The sequence below is a fragment of the Antedon bifida genome, chromosome 11 (assembly GCF_963402885.1).
Source record: "Antedon bifida chromosome 11, ecAntBifi1.1, whole genome shotgun sequence".
NCBI lineage: Eukaryota > Metazoa > Echinodermata > Crinoidea > Comatulida > Antedonidae > Antedon > Antedon bifida.
In genome coordinates this window covers 17,360,415-17,386,669 of record NC_136236.1, presented here as the reverse complement: position 1 = coordinate 17,386,669, position 26,255 = coordinate 17,360,415, and the positions used below count along the sequence as shown (strand labels likewise).

At 30.3% G+C, this 26,255-nt stretch overlaps 1 protein-coding gene across 1 annotated transcript in view; it reads left to right on the top strand.

Annotated features, from left to right (window-relative positions):
• The window catches only part of LOC144855256 (uncharacterized), a 38,944-nt gene extending 14,057 nt beyond the window's left edge, over nt 1–24,887 (top strand). The window contains exons 3-7 of the mRNA XM_078713058.1: nt 9,927–10,075; nt 10,366–10,431; nt 19,569–19,685; nt 21,171–21,303; nt 21,973–24,887. Of these exons, the coding sequence (XP_078569184.1) occupies nt 9,927–10,075; nt 10,366–10,431; nt 19,569–19,685; nt 21,171–21,303; nt 21,973–22,928 (1,421 nt within the window). The 3' untranslated portion in view covers nt 22,929–24,887. The remainder of the gene's footprint in view (nt 1–9,926; nt 10,076–10,365; nt 10,432–19,568; nt 19,686–21,170; nt 21,304–21,972) is intronic.
• Nucleotides 24,888–26,255: the final 1,368 nt, after the last annotated feature.

Here is a 26,255-nt window from a genome sequence, read left to right as displayed (position 1 = left end):
AATATATATGTAGAAATACATGTCTTAATTTATTATAGATATACAATATCTACCACACCAGTGTCCTCTTAATTGAGGTGTCCCCTTAATAGAGATTTGCCAAAGTAGAGGTTCTCCCTTATCCATATAAATAAATAATTAATGAAAACAAAAAATGTTTAGTCATTATTTTCTTCTTTTCTTGTTTTGCACTTTTTCACAAATTAAAGTTTTTTCAATTCTTAATTTTATTGATTTCTGTAGCTGGTCCCTGCTTTCTGTGCTTTCCTACTAGGCACTACCCTCAACTCATGGTTGACCCAGAAATCCACAGAGTATATTTCAACAGTCTGTAGCTGCATTAGCTGTGGATCACTGATTTCAGGTTTTTGGCGCATTCCGTCAAACGGCATGTGTAACCGAGCTAAATTCGGCCAACCATAATTGCTAACAAACTATAATGTTAATACACAACCATTGTACTATGTACTTTTTGGTTGGACTTTTCATGGATCATGTGGGATAGGCTTTCATTTCAGGATGGGCTTATTCCTGAATCAGTATGATAGTTATATCTATATATATATATAATTTATAGGTCCATGTTTATATGGTATACAGCTTTTGAATTATGTACAGTAATGATTAAATTGCATTCGTATGCATGAATTCAATTAAATTTACATTTAAATAATTTTGATTCAGAAACCAGATTTTTGTCGGCAATGTTAAAAAGAAATGTTTATTAATGCAATAAATTTCCACTTTGTTCGTAAAGATCAATCCATTGTGGATTATTAAATAAAAGACATTGTCGTAATGAACAAATTACAAATTATAATACATTCTTCGGTGCCTTTAGAATGCCTCTGTGTGTTGCACACCGTTAAATTATATAAAAATGTTTTCTCTATTAAAGATGTATTGTCCCCCAAAAACATGAAAAATGAAGATTAATTAAATCGGACTTTGAATGTTATTTTGTAGTTTAAATAAAGTTAATCACTTCTTTAGAATAAAAAATGAAAAAAATTATTTTATCAAAAATTCAACCAAAAATCCATTGGCTGGCAGCCAATTTGATCATTTTTTGCTTTAAAGTACAGTTTTTTCAGGTAAATAAATTTTGTTTAGATCCAATTTTTGGTCAAAGTGGATAACTATTATGTGAAATTAAAATGGCATAATAAAAAACAAAATTGGAAAAATTATTTTTTAGGGGACAATACACAATACATACACATTTAAATTGCGAACTATTTAATTTGCGCCTAATACTCTCATTCAACCAATTTCCCTTCTGTAAGTAGGAACAGCACGTTGAATTATTTCTGGTTCTTGCGTATTGTCTATGGAATGCAGATTATTATATTAATATTTTTTAAATGGAATTTTTCTTTGAACACTTGTTGCTATGACAACTGTGAATTTATTCTCATATGTTCATAATAAAGACAGTTACATTTTTGAAAGATTAACATGTGGACAAGGATATTAATGTACACGTTTTGTGATTGTTTCTGGTAATTGGTTATCCCCATGGCATGGCCCTTGAGATGGCAACACAGTAGATCAGTATTCTGATTGGCTGCATGAATCACCAGATACAAAGGGAGTTTCCACTTTTTTGTGTGAAAAGAAATATTTTCAAACTATGGAGAAAAAGTCAGTATAGATTAAATTAGGAGCGCAAAAGATATATTAAATGCATATTTTATTGGAATCAACTTTTGCCATTTTATTTGCAATGGATACCTAATATAGGACACCTTTTTGGGACTAACAAATTCCCTTAATTAATTGAGGTCTCCCCCTGAAAAGAGATTGGAACTAGTGTATTTCCCCTTATTGTTTTTTTACAGGAAAGGTGTCCCCTAATAGAGGTGTCCAAAAGGAGAAATTCTACTGTATTTTAAGTCATATTGTTTTAGTTTCTAATTTTTAGTTGTTTCCAGTTTTCAGTTGTTTCCAGTTTTTGGTTGTTTCCAGTTTTAGGTTACTTTTGTCGTGCACATAATCGTCCCCTTAATAGAGGTATCCAAATGGTTCTACTGTACTCTATTTTAAAAGTCATATTTTTTAGTAGTTTGCAATTGTTGGTTGTTTCCAATTGTTGGTTGTTTCCAGTTTTTAGTTGTTTCCAGTTTTAGGTTACTTTTGTCGTGCACATAATCGTCCCCTTAATAGAGGTATCCAAATGGTTCTACTGTACTCTATTTTAAAAGTCATATTTTTTAGTAGTTTGCAATTGTTGGTTGTTTCCAATTGTTGGTTGTTTCCAGTTTTTAGTTGTTTCCAGTTTTTGGTTGTTTCCAGTTTTAGGTTACTTTTGTCGTGCACATAATTGTCCCCTTAATAGAGGTATCCAAAAGGTTCTACTGTATTTTTAACAGCATATTTTTTAGTAGTTTCCAATTTTTGGTTGTTTCTAGTTTTAGGTTGTTTCTATTGTCATATACATAATCATCGTACGACTTTTTTTATGACATTGTTCAAATGTGGTTAGAACATTGGTATCATAAATTTACATGGTATTGTTTGTAGTCATAAATTACATCATCATCATAGTTTCTCTTACCAAAAATTGAAGTTTCTAGCTTTTGTTTTTGCCCATATTTAGGAATTATAATTTAGTTATTGGTTTTCAAATCAAAAGATAATACTTAATATGGGTGAATGCTTTGTTGATAAATTTGAACGCTTTGATCTTCCTCTCGCCATGTGATCATGTGTGAAATCTGTCACCGATAGATTTATACTTCATAAACCTTGTAGTTTGAAATCATCGACTGGGATTTAAGAATAAAATACCTCTATTCAATTTGATTTAACTAATCTTGCGTAAAAACGGGATGTTGCTTTAGAAGCGGATTGCTTTGTGGTTGTTGGATATCGCAAATTGTTACCCATATTTAGTCTGCCGAACAATTATTAAGCTTCAGGTTTTATTGTTCAAAAATGGAATGACTGGAATTAAATGAGTTTTAATATGTCACTTTTATCAGATTAAAACCACAATATTAATTTGTGCAGGCACCTAGAAAATAACAATTAAGAAATTTACATGACTTTGATTAAGATAGATTTAGAACAATAAGGCGAAAGACTATTTAATAGTATCCTTGCATAATTACATGTACTATATCAGAACAGTACATTGTGTGGTATATATGTTTATAAATAGATGTAAATAAATCGTATGAGGTAATAAAAAATTGCAACAAGGATTTATCTGCCAAATGCGAATAATTAATAGTAATTTTGAGCAAAAAAATTAATCCAGTTACATTATGAAATTTTTAAACCTAAATAAATCATTTTGAAATGGCAAAATGTTATACGGATTAATTAAATATGCATAAATAATACGGCCTTTTCATTTTTCAAACAATAGGCCGCATCCTTGATACAAGGTCTATGAGTGAAACCTTTTAGCTTTCATTGCTAAATCTGTCTGGGGTATAATGGAATACATTCCTGACATTCTTTTTATATTGATTTTTCTGGCAGACCACTGCAGCTTAGTTGTATATTGACAAAGTTTCTTGTGCAGACAAAAAAAAAATCAAAGAATGTATTTTGATATTGAATGTGGTAAATATTTACTGCTCTTTTGTGTAGTGATGAATAGTGTAGGATTCTATATCATCAAAACGATTTTGAGTGGGATTAGACTATAAAAAAAGTTAGAGAACATTAATAATATTAATTCAAAGTACCAATTAACACCATCATCCCCTCCCTACATCCAAATATAGGCCTGACTATTAGTCCCACTTCATAGCTATTTGAAAAGAAAATCGTACTATGATTTTGTGTATGTAAATTTACAATCATTTGAAAAAAGTTAGTCATTTGAAGATCCATCTACACTATCAAACTAGTTTAAGAAAAAAAAGTGTAATGTGCCTATTTTGTACTGATATGCCCAAATATGGTACTTATATAACCAAATATAGTTGTGATATGACATCATCATACATTTTTTGTCACATTGATAGTGTAGACAAAGCTTAAAAGAGAAAAAAAACATAACATTCACCTAATGTATCCTGTGTATTGTGATATTTTGTATATTTTGTAAGATCATTTTAATCCAGACCTTTTTATTTGAATTGCCCCGTGTGGGATGATTAAAGAATTTTGAATTGAATTGAATTGAATTAATGTTATCCCTTTAAATAATCTAAAATTTAAAAAAACCTGGACGATCAACAATTTTTGTTTTCGTGGCCTTAGATTTAGAAAGCTTTTTGAAATATTTTAGAATTTTAATAAAGCCCCTACATTTTTGTTTGGTAAATTGCGTTAAAATAATATGCATTTATTTTGTATTGCATAAATACTGACAAATGTATGCATTTGCTTGAAATGATTGATGGTTTCCTGAGTTTAGTATAAAGTGTGCATATAATACTATCAATCACACTCAGGAATATATTAATGTTGAACATTTATATTACATAGATGAAATTGTACCATTTCCTTATAAACAAAGTTGTAAACAAATCATTTTGGCGCCTTAGTAACCTAATTTTGCCACAATGCCAGCTTATAATTTTGGTAATGTTTTATTTTGTGAAAATCACAAAAAGTTACCTTAAAAAAGGAGCAAATTATATAATATTTTGTGTATGATTAATAGTTGAACACACCCCAGGAAGTGTTAAATCCTGGGAGGACACGTGTTCCTAGACTGCAGTCCAGGTTGAGAAATATGATCAAAGTGAAACAAGTAATTCATGAAATTGTTTGAAACAAACCATCACTAATAGTATATTTGCATTTTTATATGTGAATTATTATAAATTATATTAATATATATAATATTTTAATATAAAAAGGTATAAAATAGAAAATCATATTTTTCTATAGAAATTTCCATTTAATATGAAAGCAATTCCATGTAATAATAGTGTAGTAATGGATAATACAGTAGAATTCTTCCTTTGAGACATTCCTTTTTCAGGGTTACAGACATTTCCAGGGAAATGAACAAGGGGAAATGTGTTTTAACATTACAGCCAACCAATATTCATGGGATATAATAATAAATAATAATTTATAACATTAATTAACTTTGTTAGTCCCGAAATCATCGCCTTAATAGGGGTTTTACTGAACAACTATTATCCATTTCCATTAAATATTTATCATGATAAAGCAGCATCTGGTGAGATTCGAACATAGTGTACAACCTCTCATGACCTTAGGATCTCATTCCTGGCAGTTGCACTTATATATTACTATTAGTGTAACCCATTTAATATTATATAATCTATTAATTCTCTATATTGTTTGTTTTCAAAATGTGGTGAATAACCTTATAATTATATTAAAAGAAACAACAAAACACTTGGCACTATTTATTTATGATAGACCTTAGTAGTCAGATGTTCAGTAGTATTTATTTCAGCCAATTATGCTTATCTCCAAAGATAGTAATATAAAAGAATTATTTAGGTTAGACAAATATATTACCTACAGGTATCTTTGTGTTGTTTGCCATTTACTTGGTTTTTTCCACTCTTTTCTTCTTTCATATCAACAAGTTGTTTGCTTTCGTTATCTTTTTCGATTGTAATGAATGGTTTATTGTTCAAAGAATAAAAAAAAATAATTTTATAATCACCGGATGCCGATAAGACAGGCAATTTTAAGAAATATGGCCTTGGCATACAAGTGCTATTTGTAGCTAGTGTGGTGGGGGGAGTGGGGTTTGAAACTTTGATAAACTATGGAAAGCAAATATATGTCTTTTTCAGTCTTTTGGCAAATGTTGTTTTTATCCGTTAACTGTTGTTATATTTAGATCTTGTGTTGTGACGTTTGAGATAGTTTAACTTAAAGAAATAACATTAAATATTGATTGTTTTATTGATTGTTTTATTGCTTTATTTAATCATTATTGATTGATTGATGAATTGGTTGTTGGGATAGATAGATATAGATTGATTAATTGATTGATTAACTTACTATTCATTGGATTGATTTATTTGGTAGTATATTGATTGATAGATAGATTGAATAAGGTATTGCTTTATGAACTGAGTGATTTGATTGATTGATTGACTTACTTAATGTAATAATAATTAATAATGGATACTGAGCTACAGTAGGCCCATTATTTATATGAATACATTTTCAATTACAGTGTAAAGCGTTGTTATTGCTCTATTGTATTACAAAGTTGTTTACATTTAAAACTATAAACCCCATTCAATCCTGATTGATTGACTGGTTACTTTCTTCAAAACATTAACAATAAGTACAAGTTCTACAAAAGTAATCCATTTATTTCCTAAAATGCAATTTGTCTGAACTGTCAATCACTTTGTATTTGATTGATGTGTGTTATCCTGTCATAGTATGATTATTTGGAATAAATAATTTATTATAGTTCAGACAACTTAAACAATGTGCATTACTGGTATCTTTCTTATCAAAGTTCTGTGAAATACTGGATGGAATAGAAGATTAAATTAATTTAGCATTAGTTACCAAAAAAGTGGTACTGTCTGTTTTTATTACACATGTTTGGTGACATTTTAAAAAATGAATGTTTCTTATCAACGTCGTCGGCACAATTTCATAATCAAAATTTTCACTAATGTGATATTTACTGGGTCATGTCTCCTCCTGTTCCGTACTTTATTAATGACAAATATTGGGAATGTTCATTTGCCATCAAGATATCAATTTTTTGGGGAAAACTTCATATGGTGGTATGGTAATAAAGTAGTTTTAAAGATAAAATATGGTACTGTTAGAATTACAGTTATTTTTTCACACCAGAAATGAGGACCATATTTTTACACACTTAAGCTCTTTTTACTTTATGCATGGACCGATAAATTAGATTAATTTATAGGTCCATGCTTTATGTGACAAAAAATGTGATGTGCCCATATATGGATATGATGATGTCATATTTCTACCATATTTGGGCACAGCACACTTTTTTTTTTCAAACTAGTTTGATAGTGTAGACAGAGCCTAAGAAACTCCTTCAAAATGTAAAATAATTTTACCATGGGAAATTACACTTTTTAAAGATATTTTAAGATGTTTCTAAATCCATTTTGGCACAATTTCATAACCTGAATTTGAACTTATTACCTACAACCACCTGTATGTTGGAATGTTCTATCAAGCCTTGATCGCTTAATGATGACCAAATGTTGCAGTTGATGAGAGGAAGTAGAAGAATGTCTAATTGCTTTGAAATTGATGAGAAATATATCCCTTGAGAATCTTGCCTTGTTAACATAAACATAAAAAGATGTGGAATGATTATGATTTGTAATAAAAAAAAGTTTGCAAATTCTGGCCAAGGTTTGTTCAAGGAGGAAAACAATCGACTCCCATGAAAGAAAGAAATGTGTATAAAAATGATGAAATATGACCAAATAGAGTTTTTCTTAAAGCAAAGATTGAGAGACCCTGTGTTGGTGGCCTAGAGGCATTAAGTCATGTGTTTTTCTCTCCTTTATTTTTATCCTTTAACAAAAAAACTGCAGAATGAAAAACTTTCCCCCAGTTTTACAGATCTCTAGTGAAATGTTTTTCCAGTTTTTGCTTCATATTTACTCCATTTAGATTGGTTCTTGATGCATATTTACTCCATTTAGATTGGTTTTTAATTCATATTTACTTCATTTAAATTGGTTTTAGTTTGGTCTTTGATTCATGTTTTCTCCATTTGATTCTTGATTAATTTTACTCCATTTGGATCTTGATTGATGTTGGTAATATAGTGAGGTAAACAACTTTACATTGTGACGTCTTTACTGTAACACCCCCTACCACTTTGTATATAGTTTAATGAAAAGAGTTTTTCGGAAGTGACTTTGAATCGCCTATTGTTTTTATTTACTGATGAATCCCTTAGGCCTTGTTCCATAGTAAACAATACTTATTCCTGTTTCATTTATAACCTATGACCTTCATAGTCATTTCAATGTCTTCAAATCTCAGCAAGGGATGCTTCCAAACGACCAACTTGACTCTTTTATAAATGTTTTTAGGACAATAATATGTCATCCATTTGATTGTTGAAAGTTGTCATGGTCACGTAATAATTACTTTGTTTACAGCAATTTCACAAATGTAGTAACAACTCCAAATTGAGTTGATATTGTGAATGTAACTTAAATAATTTATAACAGTTGTGTTTTTTTGTACAATAATGTCAATCACCATATTGTGAACATTTTCCGGTGGTAATTTTTAAAACAAATGTATAATTGCGTCAACACCACAAAGCCGGATTTGAAATATCACAGCCAAATACTATTTATAATTAGTTATGTATTTTGGTGCAATAATGTCATCAACGTTTTGTTGAAAGTTACTGCGGTAATGTTTTAAACAAATGTTGCGCCAACACCACAAATCCGGATTTGAAGTACAGTACTTGATGTTGTTTCAAAAAGTCCAACTTGATTAATTTATTGAAGTTATTTTTTTACAAAAACGTCAATCACCATATTGTTGAATGTTTCCGTGGTAATGTTTTAAAGAAATTGGACCACTAATCTGGATTTAAAATTTCAGTTGTATACTTGATGTTGTGAAAGTTCCAACCTGGAGTTTATAAAAAAAAAATGTTTGTATATAATAATGACATTCACCTTATTGTTGAAAGTTTCCATAGTAATGTAAAAGACATGTTTAATTGCACCAACACCACAATTCCGGATTTTAAATTTCAGCCAAATACTTGATGTTCGAAAAATGCCAACTTGACAAATTTATAAAAGTTATTTTTGTCAAGTAGACCACAATAAATGTCAATTTGCTCTTGAAGTTGGCATGGCGATGTAATAAACAATGTTTGCGGAAAGTTCTTTATGAAAAACTGCAGATTGACGATTCAGTCTGTACTTTGATGTTCCGTAAAAAAAAACTTGGCAAAAAATAAAATCTATGTTTTTCAATGATAATTATGTTCTTCGAGGATTGGTAAACAAAAATGCGTAAGGTATTACATCGCGTACATTGAACTCCAGAATGATGTTTGCTTTTCAACCAGCTTGCTGCCATCTTTTTGATTTTTAACTTGTTTAATTATTCTCATTGCCATCATTGCAAAATATTATTAGTTTTTAAAACATACCTACAGAATATTTCATAAAAAATTTGTTCGTCAATCAGTAGTGTACTTATCTAGGCAAATTCCAAATTTCTAAAGTATCATTAGCCAAACTGTTATCATACCTATTAAAACTATAAGCATATATTCCTATGATACACTTGTAACATGTGATGAATATATGACACTGTTTATTGTTACTTTCTTAACAAATTAAGATATGGTACAGAGAAACTGGTACAATCACCTAATTATTCTCTTACTATTATTTAAAAAAACCCCTAATAATTTAAAATTATAAATCATTTTATATTTTCTTTGTTTCGTTTTTTTTTATAATACAGGCATCATTTCACAATCTATAAATTACGATGTTAGGCAGTAAAAGTAGGAAATAGAAAGTATAATAAATTGTTTAAAGTTACGATATGACAATTTGGATTAGAGAATTGAAAATAAAACTATGATTTTTATACAGATATAAATTCACAAAAGATACAATATTTATCAACAATGTTCATAATGGGTTTGGCTTTCCCAAGATAAAAAAACTCAACAATTTACTGTCATATATAAAGTTGTTGTCATTGAATTTAAATCCACTCAATTTCATAAAATTTAAACACTTTCATTTAACATTATTTCCTGATTATAATTGTTATTTAATCATTTTGTGTCTATTGTATCACATTTTGCCATATTTCTTGCCATCTAACTTGAATAAACCAAAAGATGCCATATTTCTCAGCATCAGTTGTGTAGACTACCCTTTATAAAAAATGGGACAATCCTTCAGATTGTGTAGCATGCAGATATTGTTAGATCTAATGTTTACGTTCCATTTTTATTTCAGTTTTCGAAAGTAGAGATAAGATAGTAATGGTGATGGAATACGCCAGTGGCGGTGAGCTGTACGACTACATCAACGACGACAAAATGACGCCAGAGGACGCTCAGAAGTTCTTCAGGCAGATAGTATCAGCAGTTCACTATTGTCACAAAGTAAGTTACATCTCAATTTATATTTCCATCTTTTGATAGTCATCAAAGTTGGTCAATTGACCAACTAAAGTTTACTGTGTACATTTGTTTCCTATGAACGAGTTGATTCACAATTTGCTTTACTGCTTTACTCCGATTCAGCTGCTCCGATTAATTCCTTGATGAGGTTCCTCCAGTATTTCCTATCCCTTGCTAATTCTTTTAATATTTAGAAATCTTTGTACGTAACCAAAGAAAATATGACTCGAAGTATATTATATCATATTTTCTTTTCTCACTCATTCTTTCAGCTGAACATTGCACATCGAGATTTAAAACTGGAAAATGTTTTATTAGATGAGAATTTAAATGTCAAGGTAAGCTTTTTGTTTATTTGCAAATTGTAATGTGTTCAGTATCTCAGGAAAGCTCCATGATACAGCAACACATATTCATCACATGTAGACATTGAATTGTGTTAAAACAGTAATATTTATGCTTGAAAATGCAAATGTATTCCGTCACCTTCATGTTGTATTAATCTTATTTTAAAAAAAAAAACATTGTGTTTCTAAATTCTACTGTCGGGCAAAACAAGAAAAAAATCTAATGAAAGAGTTCTTTCTTCTGATTCTAAATTAGCATTTGGCAAGAATTTTGTTTGCATTGATTGATCACATGCATTATAAATAGTTTTGTTTTGTTTAATTTACATTGTAAGGTAGAATTAACGAGCATTATCCATCAAATATAACTTATATAACGTTATTTATTTCTTTCCTTTAATTTTTTTTGTAAGAATGTAGATTCTATATTAGTTACAATCTATCATTCTGTATATCTAGTACTACTGCATTTAAGTTACTAACTATAGTTCAAAAAGTTAACTCCGGATTTATGGTTAATTTATGTGTGAGCATGGCTGTTAACAGGTTGATGTAATTCTTGGCCCAGTTATTGACGTAAAATATCATTTAGGCATTTAAATTAATGTATCCCGGTCATGATCTAGTTTAGGTATATTTTCCTAATAATATTATTAAATTATTTTAGTTATAATTAATATGATTATAGAATAGAATCCCTATTAAAACCCAAAAAACTGCCCCTGGTATATTTTGTGCCTAGCTTACCTGGATAAACCAACAAAAGCCTTTCCCCTTAAAGAGGAGAACATAACTAAATAAAGAAACTAAAACTTTGAACACCCCTCAAAGACAATGGTATTGTCCACAAGCCACTTCTTGTTTATGTAATTTTCTTGCATATTATATAGAATTTATCATATACATTGAAGGAATCTGTATGAAGGAAGGCATATCTCCATGAAGAATAAGATGGCATGATTAATTTCATAAGAATGTAATACCATAATATTTTTTGACATCTGATACATAAATAGCGATTAATTTTTTATATTATATATTTTTGTAAATTTCACTTGAGTATTTTGATACATTACCATCTGATATAATCTACAATGACATAAAGAAACATATTGGGGTTTTTTTTCGCAGCGTCTGGCTGTCCGCCAGAGCAGATTCTTCAGTACATCTACCGCTTTATCTAAGTGTTTTATTCGGACTGGCGTAACGCCAGAACAATATGTTTTGCATTCGCTAGTATCAGTACGGCTTTATCAAAAGTATACAATTTCTTATATTGGATGTCATGTGTAATTTAATGTGATATGCTTTGACAAATTTAATCATTTTGAATTTAGAACATTTCCACTTTATCGCTGTTGTCTGTTTGTCAAACAGATGAGTTTGTTTTCCGGTAGTTTGATAAAAATAAGTTCATAGACCTGTTCTCTATTTTTAAAAGATTTACATGCACATAATAAATCTTATACTATGTGTGAAAATAAGACAAAAAATGACATCAAACATTTTGTGATAAGATCAATATTTAAACTTTAAACTGGAACCACCACTGTATTTAAATGTCTACCTAAGCTATAGGAAATGCAATAAGAGCATTTACAGTAGTTTCTTCCCCGCCTGAATTTAAAACCCATCGCACAGACCTCTAGAAGGCCTGATTTAAAGTATAATTACCAAATTACTGTAGTTGTATAAATAATGTTTGCAAAAAAATGAAATATTATATTATAAGCAAAGGAGGTAAAGTCGTTATTTGTTTAAAACTTAATATATCTAGAAAAAAATTAAAAAGTTTTTACTTTGAAGAAATGAATAAACTTGAAAAATACCTTTTCCCAATACGCTTTTATATGCTATTATTATAACCACAACTTTTAAATAGGCCTACTAAAAAGTAAAATTACCTAATGGTTTTAATATATATTTAATGATGACATGACATTTTAGTGTTATGATTTATCACCATGACTTAATACATATGAAGATTATTTTAACAGTTAACACCTTTTAAGGGGTGGATGAAAGCTGGTATTGTGAAAGGAAAAATTCTTGCCCAACCACAGACCCATATACCACCTATCAAGGTGAAATCACTTCCTCTCATCTGATAATGACAATGAATAATGTTCTACTGATACAATGTCTTCCTGTTTAATATTAATTGATTCTCGTAACTATTTTCTCGTTCCTTGCCCACATCATCTGTAACCATCTTTGTTCCCCAACTGAAACCAATTTTTATTGATGCTATCCTATTCATGGTCGCATCAGATAAGATGTCTCAGGATTGGTTTTGACAGAAAAAAAAACTGTTCCCCGACTTAGAACAAAGAGATTTTCTCACATTCGTCATTTTTCTTTAGAACAGAGATTATTTGTTCTTGACACGAACATTAAATAACTGGTGGGTATTTTGAGTGTAACCTTTTACCTGGACCTCGATTCACATAGGAAGTACTTTTATGTCATTGAAGTACTTTAGATATTGAACCATACTTGTGGTTAGTTCTCTAGCACCTTATGCCCTAATTAGGAAACTATAAGATTTAAATTACATGATTGAGTTTCTATTAGGTGTGAGGGTTTCACCATTTTAGGTTTATCATGAATAAAATATTTTATCTTGTGTGGTAAGCTTGGTTTGACCCCCTTGTACCCCTATACTTATTAGATGACAATGTTCCGTTCCATAAGGGACTGTTTGCCACATATTATCAGTACCTTTTCGTGACTGTTCTGTAATTGTTCAATGTCGCTGGTCCGAAACTCTGGAATCACTTGCCAAATGAAATGAAAGACTGTGAAACATACATAAACGTTTTAATCCACACCTCAAAACTTATTCTTTTTCCAGTTTGACTAACTTTTCTCTTTAAAAAAAAAAAAAATAGGGTATTTGTAATAAAAAATCATTTTTGTAATAATAATTTGTTTATCTTTAAAAAAGTACAAAAGAAAAACAAAATCATGTATTTGAAATATGACAAAGGACTATAACAAAATTGTCAGTACAGTATATTAAAAAAAATTTATTCTTTTTCCTTCCCCTAAAAAAACATGAGTATTCTCACAACTCTCACAACAACAAGTAAATCCAGGACAAGTAAGCTTTCTCAACAGATTTAGTTAGAAAATATGTTTGTCAATACACATTAATTACAAATTTATAATAAATTCATAAAAGATCCGTTTGATGAGAAAAAAATATATACTATATATATAATGCTTTACTATGGAATATAACAAGGATTTTTTTTTCAAGCTGGGTAAAACTTATTCCAACCAGTCGATTGTTGCAAATTAAAAACTGGGTAAAAATTGCATGTCTGTCTAAATTGGATTTGTGTCTGGTAGCTGTTTTATTCTAATTTTAAACTTTATTTTAAGCCCCTTACATTCCTTGCGTGTAATTTGACGATTAAGTTGTCAGTAAATACAGGTTTGTTGTTTGATGACAGAGCCTATGGCATTATGGGTAGGTGTTGACAGCAACGGACCTCTAGAATGTTGAGTAGAACATCTAGAATTTATAGTTGAATTTTGACGTTAATTGAATTTCATGATTTTCAAATTGTGTACATCACGTAACTATATGGTTTGTATAAAAGGTTTTTTTAAAAGGTTTGTTTAATTGTCATGATTTTTGCTAGCCCCAACTATTTGTTGATTTCTATATACAGTAGAACCCTCCTTGGGACACCCTATATTCCAGCGAAAGTCTTATTCAGGGTACATCCTATTCAAGATACATCCCTATTCAGGGAACATCCCTCTTCAGCATGCACCCCTATTCAGGGGACACCACAAGGAAATACATCTTTTTAGCACTATGGCAAACCCTGATTCAATAGTAAGAGATAGACACCCATTATTAAGGAATAACATTTTTGGCTCTTCTTAATTATATGGCGTTTCTACTCTTGGATACCGAAAGTCACACTTAGCATTAAAAAGTATAGAATTTCCCTTTAATTAACTGATTTTGAAACTGCACAGATGCATTTATCCAGAGGGTATACCTAATAGGTTTGTTTAGTGAAGTTTAGTTTTAAAAGTTGGTTTGTGCAGCCTCTGTTTTTTCCTAGACCCCTACCGAGTTGATGTCTAGTATAATGGTATCTGTTACATCATTTTCTGCTATTAATATCTTAGTACTCTTTTCGGGTAGACCAAGTAACTTAAAGTAGTTCAAATAACAGCTTGACGTCCATTTCTTCAAACTAAAGGTTCATCTTTGAGTTTTGGGTTTCGTTGGTCAAGATGTTATCGTTCTGTTACGGATATGTTAAGTTTAAATAATTAGCTGAAAGGTTATCTTGAAAAGAAATTAAATACCAAAAACATTTATTTTAATTGGTGAGAAAATATTTTTGAATTATATATTGATTTGATTTGCGGAATAACAGTTAGAAATGTTCATGATCGATGGTTTCACCATTCTAGGCCAACTTTAGTTGGACAGTATCTATAGTGGCACTGAAGTTTGGTGGTTAATATGGTTGCTTACTAAAGTAACCTCAGGGGCCTATGTTCAAATCCAGGCTCTGCCATCATAATATCAACATTTGTTGTGGCTATTAAGCAGTACCAAAACCTTTTTTCCCAATCTGTATTTGATTTTGTATTTATTTTAAAAATACATCCCGAATGAGAAGATATACATTAATTTAAAATATACAAAACACTAAATGTTGAAAATGTAATGATAATCTACAAAATAGTGTTTACTATTTAAAAAAACATTCAGCACATGAACATGATTATTAACTGTTACAATGTAAAATGGAACCATCCTGCAAAAACATACTGTAGCACGTGTTGCATATTCATTGTATTGAGCACATTGTTCAAGAACTTGAAATCGTGATAAGTCAGTTTGTTCAGAGAAATTAATGTTATATCTCACTTGTGACACTTGTAAAAGTATGTAAATAATTAATATCAAAATAATTCAGCATTATGTTTATGTTACTAATACACTGTACTTCTTGAAAAACCAACATATAAAGATGTTTCGTGTTAAGTATTTTTGTTGGTGATTGATATCTATATCCTTTCCCCAGGTCAGCAGAATCTTTTAAGACATCAGAGACACACCAGTGATGCTTTTTAAGCATCTTGGATTTGACATGTCAGTCTTCTACTTCCTCTGTCAGTGCCCCTTGCTCCGAAGTAAAATCTAGATCAGTGAGTCCAGCTCTACGCAGCTGTGTATCCACTATAAAAATAATCCGCTCTTGAGTCAATTTTTCCTGAAAAGTGTTTTAAGTTTTCCTGTTATAGATTTCTGTCTGTGCCAGTCACACTTGCAAGATTTTTATAAAGCTGTTTACCACTCCGTTGTGATTTTGAAGTTTTTTGTACTATTTGGGATTTCCGACTTGATCAAAAGACCGAAAATCCAATATTTCCGTTGACAAATTCCATAGAGTATAGTCCTTTGTGATGAGAGACTTTTCCGATCTGTGAGTAAATTCCACTTGCCAACACTTCTGTAATCCTGGCTTTAGATTTTAAAAGATTATTTCTTAGCCCTATTTTGAATGAATGAACTTCATTCATCTAAAAATAAATATGTTTTTTACCACCACGCTTGAAAGCAGCCATTTAGTTCCAAGCTTTATATTTCAATGTTTGTTGTTTTTTCATGCTTTTTCCCACATTAAACAGTTTTATAAAGAACACAAAGGTTTGTAAAATTATTATTATACAATAAATCGGAATGCAAACAATTTGATAAACAAATACTTGGTTGTTAGTTAGAAATGAACAAATTATTATGCAGTACAACATTTGTAGTATTTAATTCCCCATTCCACAAGTTCTGGCTGTGTTTATTAATGTTGGAAGGAGCCGGAACATCCAGCTAGCACAAGAGACGGTAGGCCTACTTTTTGCATGAAAGTAGCATGAATTTGCAGAGAATCCTATTTTTATATTTGAAAGGTCACTGCATAGTCCCAAGGGAACTGTGTGTCCCTTGCAAATTTCACTCCGGCTTTCGGAGCCCCACTAAATCCATGTGGACAGTCATTAAAAACTTGTTAAGAAATGATTAATGAAGGTATTCTCCGGGAACATCCTTAGAACATCATTTTCTAAGTGTAAACTCCCTTTGATCATTATGTGTAATATTGTTAGCATATACAAGACCTGTTTACTGTCCCTTTATATAGTCACTATTTGAAATTCACCTATAAGCTCATAGCCACATCAAAAGTAGTTGTTTCCTCTACAAAGGTTATGTTGCGAGAATTAGCAGACAACTAGATCTCCATGTGCATGTTTTCTTGTTTATATCATTCGGTTTTTTGCAGTTGTTTGAAATCATCAGATATTATTTTTTTATGAACTAAAAATAATAAACTTGGATGACAGATTTCAACTTGTTTCTAATTTGTACGTGCCTGATTTCGAGTTAAAAAACTTTTTCCTAAATTTAAATTAAACTCTTCCAGTAAGAATCTGATTCTGGAGGTTTTTTTTTCTTGACTAGACTTAATAAAATCCAGGAGAGTTTTAGATTCCAATTTCAGTAAAAATCTGTATTGTAATGTGTTCTCGTTTAAAAAGGCCTGGACTAGTTAAACTAAGAGTTAAGACCATTCTTAGGAAAATATATTCATGGTTTATTGCATTTATGGTTAGTGAGCCGGAAAAACGGGAACACCCTCTTTGACGACCAACTTTGAGAAAGCTGATATGTACACAGTCACGGCAATTGAGTTATTGCTCATCGGAGGGGAAAAAAAGCTCTGGATAAATAATGTCATATATTTCTCTACAGAAAACATTAAAGAAAATTCTTTGTTCCATCTTTTCTCCTTTTGTTCCTAAACTTAACCCTTTCTTTATACTTCTCTGTAGGAAGAACATTTATAATATACAATAATAGTATAATATAGAATTATTTAATATAATATTATCACGAAATATGATACTGGTATACTGATAAATGCACATTGAATGAATATTATAATCTATTATTGTGCTTAACTTTACCCGGATAAACCAAAAAATGCCCTTATTTATTTGAACCAGCAGTTACTAGAGGTATTGCTATTTGTAATACTGTATCTAATATATGGAATATTCAAATTGTAATTAAAAGAGGAAATATTATTGATCCATTTTTTATCTTTTCCTGTACAGCCAAGTCTTTTGTTCAGGTCCGTCTTAAATCATTCATTTTGGGACTTAATGGATATTTTGCTGTTTCCTTTTAAGGTGTCTACCTACAGTATTTCAAGTGTTTATTTGGAGAGAATTTAATTCAAAACATGTTTACAGTTTATATTTAAAAATATAGATATAATTTGTAATTTTTCATTGCAGTGACTGACACAAATCATACTAAATTCTAATAATGTTAAATTGATTTTCCCAAGTTTTCCATCTTTAAAAATTCAACAATATATTCTAACCTAACCATATCTTTTTATATATTACATTTTTAAAATCATAAAATCAATGTCGTTCAAGGGCATACATTTTTTATGTTATTTATATAATATTTCATGAAAACTAATCAATCACTCGTGAATGATATCACTGAGAAGATAATCTAAAATTAATTTCACTATTAAGTTATCATGATGTTATTCTGAAAAGCGCATAGTTGGCACATTCCTCAATACGTCAACAGGTATAGTTAGCTGGCAGGTGCTAGGCCGTCGTCTGTTGTCAGGGGCACTATGGGTATATAGACATGTATACATAGTAATGATCTCTGCTTGATTTTGCCAAAGAAGGTTATGCTATATTTAACTCATCATCTCTAGTGGTGTATTTACAACCCACTAGGAGACCTAGTACAGTTTCCTAACCCTTGTGAACTTCAACGACACTAGGTTGTCAGTTGTTTTCGTATGCGGTATTACGTTGACATCTTTGTCTGCTGGGTGACAGTAGCGAATCCGTTTCTGTTGGCTTTATAATGATCTTCATTTGTTTATTTATTGTCTGTTCCCTTAAAGCCTTTTGTCTTTGAAATATATTTTACTATCATTTAATCTGTACATACCATCACATTCGTTAGCATCTTGGTAAAGATTGATATGCGCCTTTTTGGTTTATTGTCAGATAAAAAACATTTTGTTCCTTGTCCCTTCCCAAATCCTAATTTATTGTCCTCGGTGAAAAAAGTACCAAATTGTTATATTTGGTAAAAAACATTTGACACTAAAAGTTAATATGCAACATTCCTATTCAGACACCTATTAACTGGACACTTTCTTGTGAAAAGAATAATGAGAAATGATCTAACAATACTACCAACTCCTATTCAAAGACCTAAACTAAATAAATATTTTTCTTTGTCTCAATCTTTTTCTATTCATTTTTCCTGAAATATTTGTCAAATGGTTTATTTGAAATAAGGGATTTTATGTGCTGTTTTTATAGTACTGTAGAAGGTAAACATAGCAATTGACAGGATTGAAGGGATGGGACAACAAATTGAGTAACCATTTGACCTTGGTGTTATACTGTTTGCCAACGTACCAAATAACCTATTCATCTTGCACTCTGCACGTAATTTTACAACCCTGGACAAAGTGTAATAATAAGGTACATGCTTGACCCCTGAACCCAAACCATATGATAGCAATTGTAATGGTGTTCTTGGACATGCAATATAACCTTCAGGTTGTTATTGACAAGGATTAGTTGTTGTGTAATAATAGGTTTATGGTTTGAAAAAGTGTACTAAAGGGTCCTTGAGGACAGAAGGTGAATATTACCAGCAAATGTCAAAACATTGTGGATGCAATATTACATTTATTTCTGCCAATGTTAAATTAAATACTGTATTGACAGAAGAGGTTACAGCTGTGTGACATATTATTACATCATATCCATTTAAAATGTAAACATCTGGTTTTGATAAATATAGTCCAAAAGCATAATATTTATAGACATACTGTAGGCTTATATTATTTGATTTAAAAAAATTAACAATGTTTCTTGGTGCATCTATTAATTGTCAAATTTCAAGTTTATGAACAAAGAATCTTGAATCTTAAAACTTTTAGAGAGGGCACTTCTTCAACAAAAAAAACGTGTAGAGTAGCAGTTTTGTTTGTTGTTTATTGATATAAAACTAAAACATTTTTTCTTTTCTTCTCCAGATCGCAGATTTTGGTCTTTCTACGGTGTATTCTGATAAATTGCTAAGTACGTACTGCGGTAGTCCATTATATGCATCACCAGAAATTGTTAATGGAAAGCCGTACCATGGCCCTGAGGTAAATACATTTATATTTATCAATGCACATGTTTATATATAACTGTCATCATGCACATTCATAGTAATGTGTGTTATTTGACATTGAAAATGTATCAGATTTGAAAATTTGATTATGCTGCAATAAATTATTACTATAGTTCAATTATAAAATAAATAAAATTTGCTACAGTGTAACCCCAGCTTTGAGACAGTTTCAAGGGGACATCCCTAGGACATCCCAATTTATTAAGAGGATGCTTTTCTATGAAATGAAAATGAAGGGATTTATATTTGACACTACGGCCATCACTTTTAAGAGGACTTTTTTGCATCCCGAAAATGTCTCCTTTAGGGGTTCTACTATACAATAATTTTAAAATATAAATGCATATTTATTAAATATAACAGGGTATTTTTTTTGTGTAAAGTTTGTGGAAAAACCTATGTTTTACATTCATTATCTAATATTTTAGTAGTAGGCCTATAGGAATGGATAATGTCTTATCTTTTAAAAGCACATTAAAAATGTTTACATAAGAATGGCATTGTTTCTTAAACTATTAATTCCACATTCCTAAAATTCTAATAATTAATTTTTTTGACTTTTGAGAGTCGAAAGTCAGTTCAAACGGCGGCTTAAAATACACCATTTGTTAGCAAACGTGTGAAACATCTTATTCCAATTACCAAAACCCCTGAACCCCACGATTCGTCGGCCGTTTACTCTCCGACTTAGGATAGGGATTCCTTTCATTATGAGCATGTGGTATCAATAGAGGTGCTGTAATAATGTTTACCCCTTTGATCTTTGCTTACGCCCCGATTACCTTCCTTTATGCTGCTATTGTTGCAGCGGAAATGAATTTCAAGCTCAATTTGTCAGTGTACTCTGATACTTTCTCATTCCCTTTTATTTGTTTATATGTGATGGCATGCATAAAAACTATACAAGACGTTCTTAATTCAAATTCCTATACAGGAAATTGGAATCACAATAAATTAAATTGTTAGTAACAATTTACTCTATGGGAAAATATAAATTCAAGTTGGTTTAGTTAATGCTTTTAATAGATTTGAGAAATAACTCCACATTTGTTAAACTGGGAATTTTCCCTTGAAATAAAACTTTAAAATAGAAAAACTCACTCAGAGATGTTGTTTGTTATTTCAAATTGTGAATTTTTACTAAGTTAAGGTTGCTTTTTAGTATTATAATAGATTTTTTAGTAAATTAAGGATGCTTTTTTAAACTATATTTCAAATTTAGAGGCAAGAGCCCAAATTTAGAAGGAAATAAAATTTCCTGAAACAGAACTAAATTTGCAACATTTATTTTTATATTATTGATTGAGACAATTGATATAATAAAACAATAGAACAATACGCATTGTGATGTGACTACCTTAAATGTCATGTGATGTTCCTATTTCATTGTTAGAGCAGATATGTATTAAAAATTTAATTTCTTTAAATTCATTATTTTGCATATTTTTGTTTCTTTTAGACCGACTGTTGGAGTCTGGGTGTTGTGCTATATGCAATGGTCTACAAAACAATGCCGTTTAACGGCGCAAAATTTTCATCTTTACGGAAACAGATATCAGAAGGAGTCTACTACGAACCTGATGAAAAACCTGGTAAATATTGTTAAATATCTTCATTGAACCTCAACCTGAATTTGTGATATTGATTTTGAAAGTATTAATATAATATAATAATAAATAATAATATGGTACTTATATGACGCCCTTCTAAAAAGATCAGAATTCCGTCAGAACATGCATAAAAGTTAAAAGTATTAAAACTTACGATAAAAATAATTAAGGTTAAAATCCTTAAATAAAACAATCATTACCACAATAAAAATCACTTATTATTATTAATGAAATTACGGAAACCGATGAATCCATTGCTAATAGTAATACAGTAGTTGAAAGGTCTGTAACGTCTGACCTTTGAACTCGCTACAGGTGTAATTACTGAGGTAAACCCAACTTCCTTTGCGGTTAAGGTGTGGTGCCCGTAACAATTTGATGCACACTTTGGTGGTTAATTTTAATTTGTTGAAAGGATGTTGATGCTGTACGAATTCTTCCTTAATAGATTTATTCTTTCCTTTGTTTGACAATTAAATGATTAATATTATCATAACATATCAAATGTAGAAAAGTTGATATCTAGTGATGTTTTATAAATTTAACATTTAAAGCCAAATCTAGCGTCAACTTTTTTCCTTGTAATAATGCTTTTGATAATGAAAACATTCATGTTTAATTTTTAGTAACCTTATTTTTTTTATTTTTTAGTTGCATCTCGATTGATACGGCGATTATTAACGGTTAACTCAAGAAACCGTGCTTCGATCGATGACATCATGCTTGACCCTTGGGTCACAGATTTACCATCTATTCCTTCATGTTTCACATTTGAAGATATAAAAGATGAAAAAATACATTTGCATATATCGAGCGATAGTGAACCAGAGGTGACGGATGAACCAGTCACGAAACAAGTGGTTGGAATTTTGAAAAACTCTAATGAGACCAACAAATACGTTGATGATAATTCTTACGAATATTTGGAACCTGTACAAAACTGTGTTATTGTAAAGAAAGACAGTATAAAAGTGCGACAGAAGTCGGATTCTCGTAATCGCCGGCCGCGTCGAGGTATTCTTAAGAAACACGGAAAATACAGAGGTGCTGATAGCGGACTCAGTATTGATGAGCCGCTCTCACCGGAGACCAAAACAAATGAAAATGTTGAAACGAAAGAATGCGGTATTAAAAGTAAAGGTCAACGCGATTCGAAGCGTGATTCTGGTATCGATCAAGACATGCCGGCATGTACTAATGAAACGGAATCATCGGAAGCTGTGAAAACTCGCAAGCGGTTCAATCGCAATAATGCTGTACGCATATCTAAGCGTTATTCAAAAGGAAAGTACTCCTCGGTAGCACAAGTGTGGGAGACAATCTACAACACTGGAGTTGATCCGGTTGAATGCTTGCGGGAACTAGAAGCGAAGCAAGGGAGTCATTCTCGGCAGGAAAGTGCAAGCTCCAGTGAAGATCTACTGGACTTTCTTGATAGAGAAAACCAGGACATTCTCCAAGTATCAGATTCTAACCAGTGCACTGAATTATCATCCGTCCGTACAAAAGTTTCCATTACTGAAACGAGTATGACTGAAGTATGTACGAGTGAAGAGGTTATTGACCTCTACCTAAAAGCATTGCGAATTACGCAAACGGACAATTAACATACTTTTCTGAACCTTTAAGAAAATAAAATTTTCACTTAAGCAAGAATTCACTTATGTTCTTAAGTTTATTAGATAAATTTATATGTTTTACTCGGAATTTACAATTTAAATCTGGATTTTTATTGTGAAAACTGTGTGGTTAAAATTTGTACTGTAAATTAGACAATCTTAGTTTAAGAAGAACACAATGGTAAATATCTTTCATTTTGAAAATTTTTTTTTGTAAATTTGATTTGTAGATACTGTAGATTTCTAAGATGAACATAGTAGATAAATTATGTTTTAAATGAACTTAAATTGATTTTTAAGGATAATAATATAATAGATATAAGATAAAGATTTAAGATTTAAATGGGTGAATTAAGAGAAAGATATAGACTGCACACTGTAACACATTGCTGACTAGAAAGCCTACAGGAATAGGTGTTAAACAAATGTTTTCAATTTTAAAAGCTTGCCCCAGACTGTTTTATATATATATTTATTGATTGTATCAATTTACCTATAATTGGAAAGCCATCAATAAAAAGAAATATATGGTGAAACTTAACACATGTAACAAAAAGAGCATGTGTTTAGGAACCATTCAAATTATTCTACTGCAATAACTGCAACAATTTTTTAACAACAGAAAAATGAAACACCCACAATAATATGTTATTGCAGAAAAAGTGTGGATACTACAGTTACTGCAGTAAAATAACATGACATGATCTCTTACAAAATATACTATATACATAATATTGGAAAGCATGTCTATATAACAGATAAAATCACTAAGATACAATATAATATAAATATTTATATTTTATATTTCAATTGCTAAATACTGTACTATTATCTTTTTATTACTGTATTATAATATGGAATTAAATCTATAAATATTTGTGAACATTTTAAGGATTTATGTCAAAAGTTAAAAGCTTTGTTGATCTAGTTCGCATATTTGTTTGCATATATCGTAAATAATTTGCATATTAATGTTATGCCACTTGTATGGTTCAATGCTGTGACTGTTTAATATTTTTGGACAAACAGAAAAATGAAACACTTTATAAAACAAAACACAAATTGTATAATGAAATGTCATTTTAAATCGCCTAGCAAACTCCGGAGTCTACACACACCTGGGTGTCAACACCTACGTTTTGTATGGTGTGCGTCCTGTCAGTGTGTGTACACTCCGAAGTTTAACAGACCGGGCGTCAACATCTACGTTTTGTATGGTGTGTGTGCACCCCAGCGGTGTTAGCAAATTCAGTTTTTGTACGGGGTTAATAGGTTAGGTTTACAGGAAACAGGCAACATATTGTAGTGTGTCCATTTATACTCCCGTGGTTTATTGCACATGCGAATAGGCTTAAATACCCCCAGCATGGGCTTATACCCAGATCAAAGTTATTTTTCAATTGGTGCTTTATAAATCATAACTATGATAAATAATATTTCATTTTTATCAGAGATATTAAGCCAAAGATTAATTTTGTGCTGTAAATTTTCTACTTTTTCGTGCAATTTCTTGGCCAACTCATTTGTTTTTTATCTCTGAACCTAATCCTGTTGATAATTAAATAATTAAAATAAACTGTTTTTATATATATTTGAAATAAGTTTGTAATTTTTTTTAATGGAAATAGAGTTTTGAATATTTTTAAAGTTGATTATGTAAAAATTTAAATAATGCAATTTCCTTTGTGATATAATTCAGTATAGATTCATTTGTTGAGTGTTACTTTTACAAATGTATGAAAACTCATTTTGCATAAAATTTCAAGTTATGAAATATTGTATTATTTTGCATTGTTTTTTGACTGGCACTTTAAAATAAATAAAAGTTAATTTATTTATCTATGTTTGGTGATACTAAAAATGTTCGAGATCTTAAATATTTGATATATAATTATAAGTCCCTATACAAAGTTTTATGAATTTTGCAAGTGTTATCTTTTTTGTAAGATCTTAATTTTTCACAATACTGCAGTAACATGATATAACATTTCTTTACAGCCTTGTTTTTTAAGTAGTAAAAAATAATTTGATACATTTTTTTTTATTAAGCCACGTAAACTAAGATAAAAAAAAAAACCAAGTTAAAAACATCTTTATCTAAGGAATATAATTACTTTTTTTTATGAAGTTTAAGATAATTGTAAGACCCAGTGATATAAGGTTTACTTTATTAATACAGAAAATTTCTTTATAATCTAATTAATTTTGATTATTTCAGTTGAATAAGAATTAATTTATGCAAATATTTAAGTTAGAAAGTTTCATCAACAGTATTTAATTTATCAGAATCTATGTTTTGGTTTTACTTGTCTACCCTTCAGAAAAAAGTAGTCCAACGTAATTTATACATTGTTAATTTACCTATGCTATTCAAAATACAGTCTTTGTAGCTAATTTGCATATTGTAATCACAAAATCATTCATGTGTATCGTCATGTCGTGTTTCGGAATTGCAACATCGTACATTAAATGTGTATTACTCATTTTGAAAACTAATTTGTATCTGTGTTTAATGTTTTAGCATAATTGTCATTTGTCATTTTTGGCCTTCTTGTAAAATTAAATTAATTTTTAATAGATTTAATTTCCAGTATGGTGTTTTTCAAGACCAGCAAAGAAACAAGTTTATTTAAAACTAAGACACCTTAATTCCTCTCTTATCATATGAACTTTTTGTATTCTGATGAGGCTGATCTGATGAAATATAAGCTAAAAAGTTAAAGAAGAAGAAAACACTCTGGCATGACTGACTGCACTCCATAGTCCTGATGGTAAAAGAAGTTGAGATGAGAAGTCCATTTTGTGTCTAAATTACCTGGATAAACCAACAATATCTTATTCTCCTCAAAGAGTGATAGAGATATTACAAATACTCCTCTCTAAAAATGGTAGAGTCTAAAAACCACATCAGCCCCAAGTAAGAGCATCACCACACATGCATTTTAATGGTACACATGTCTTGATAGGCCTACATAGTGGTTTGTCTAAACATTGTATGAGTATTTACATTGGACATTGCCATTACTATTGTAAAATAAAATCAAAATAAGTCTATGATATAATCATTTAGCTTTGAAGTAGATATAACGATGTTTTATTTCCACAAATTCATCAACTATATATTTAAACAAAAAGTTTTTAAAAATCTTGTAATATAGAGGGCGAAATGACAACTTTTGTAGACGTCATCAGAGGATCATGAAGTGGAAAAATACGATACGAATACGTCATTTATTTGAATAATCATGAGATAATTTAAATGTTCCACGTGCAGTCATATCTCAATAGAAGGAAGACAACAAGAAAACAATGCAT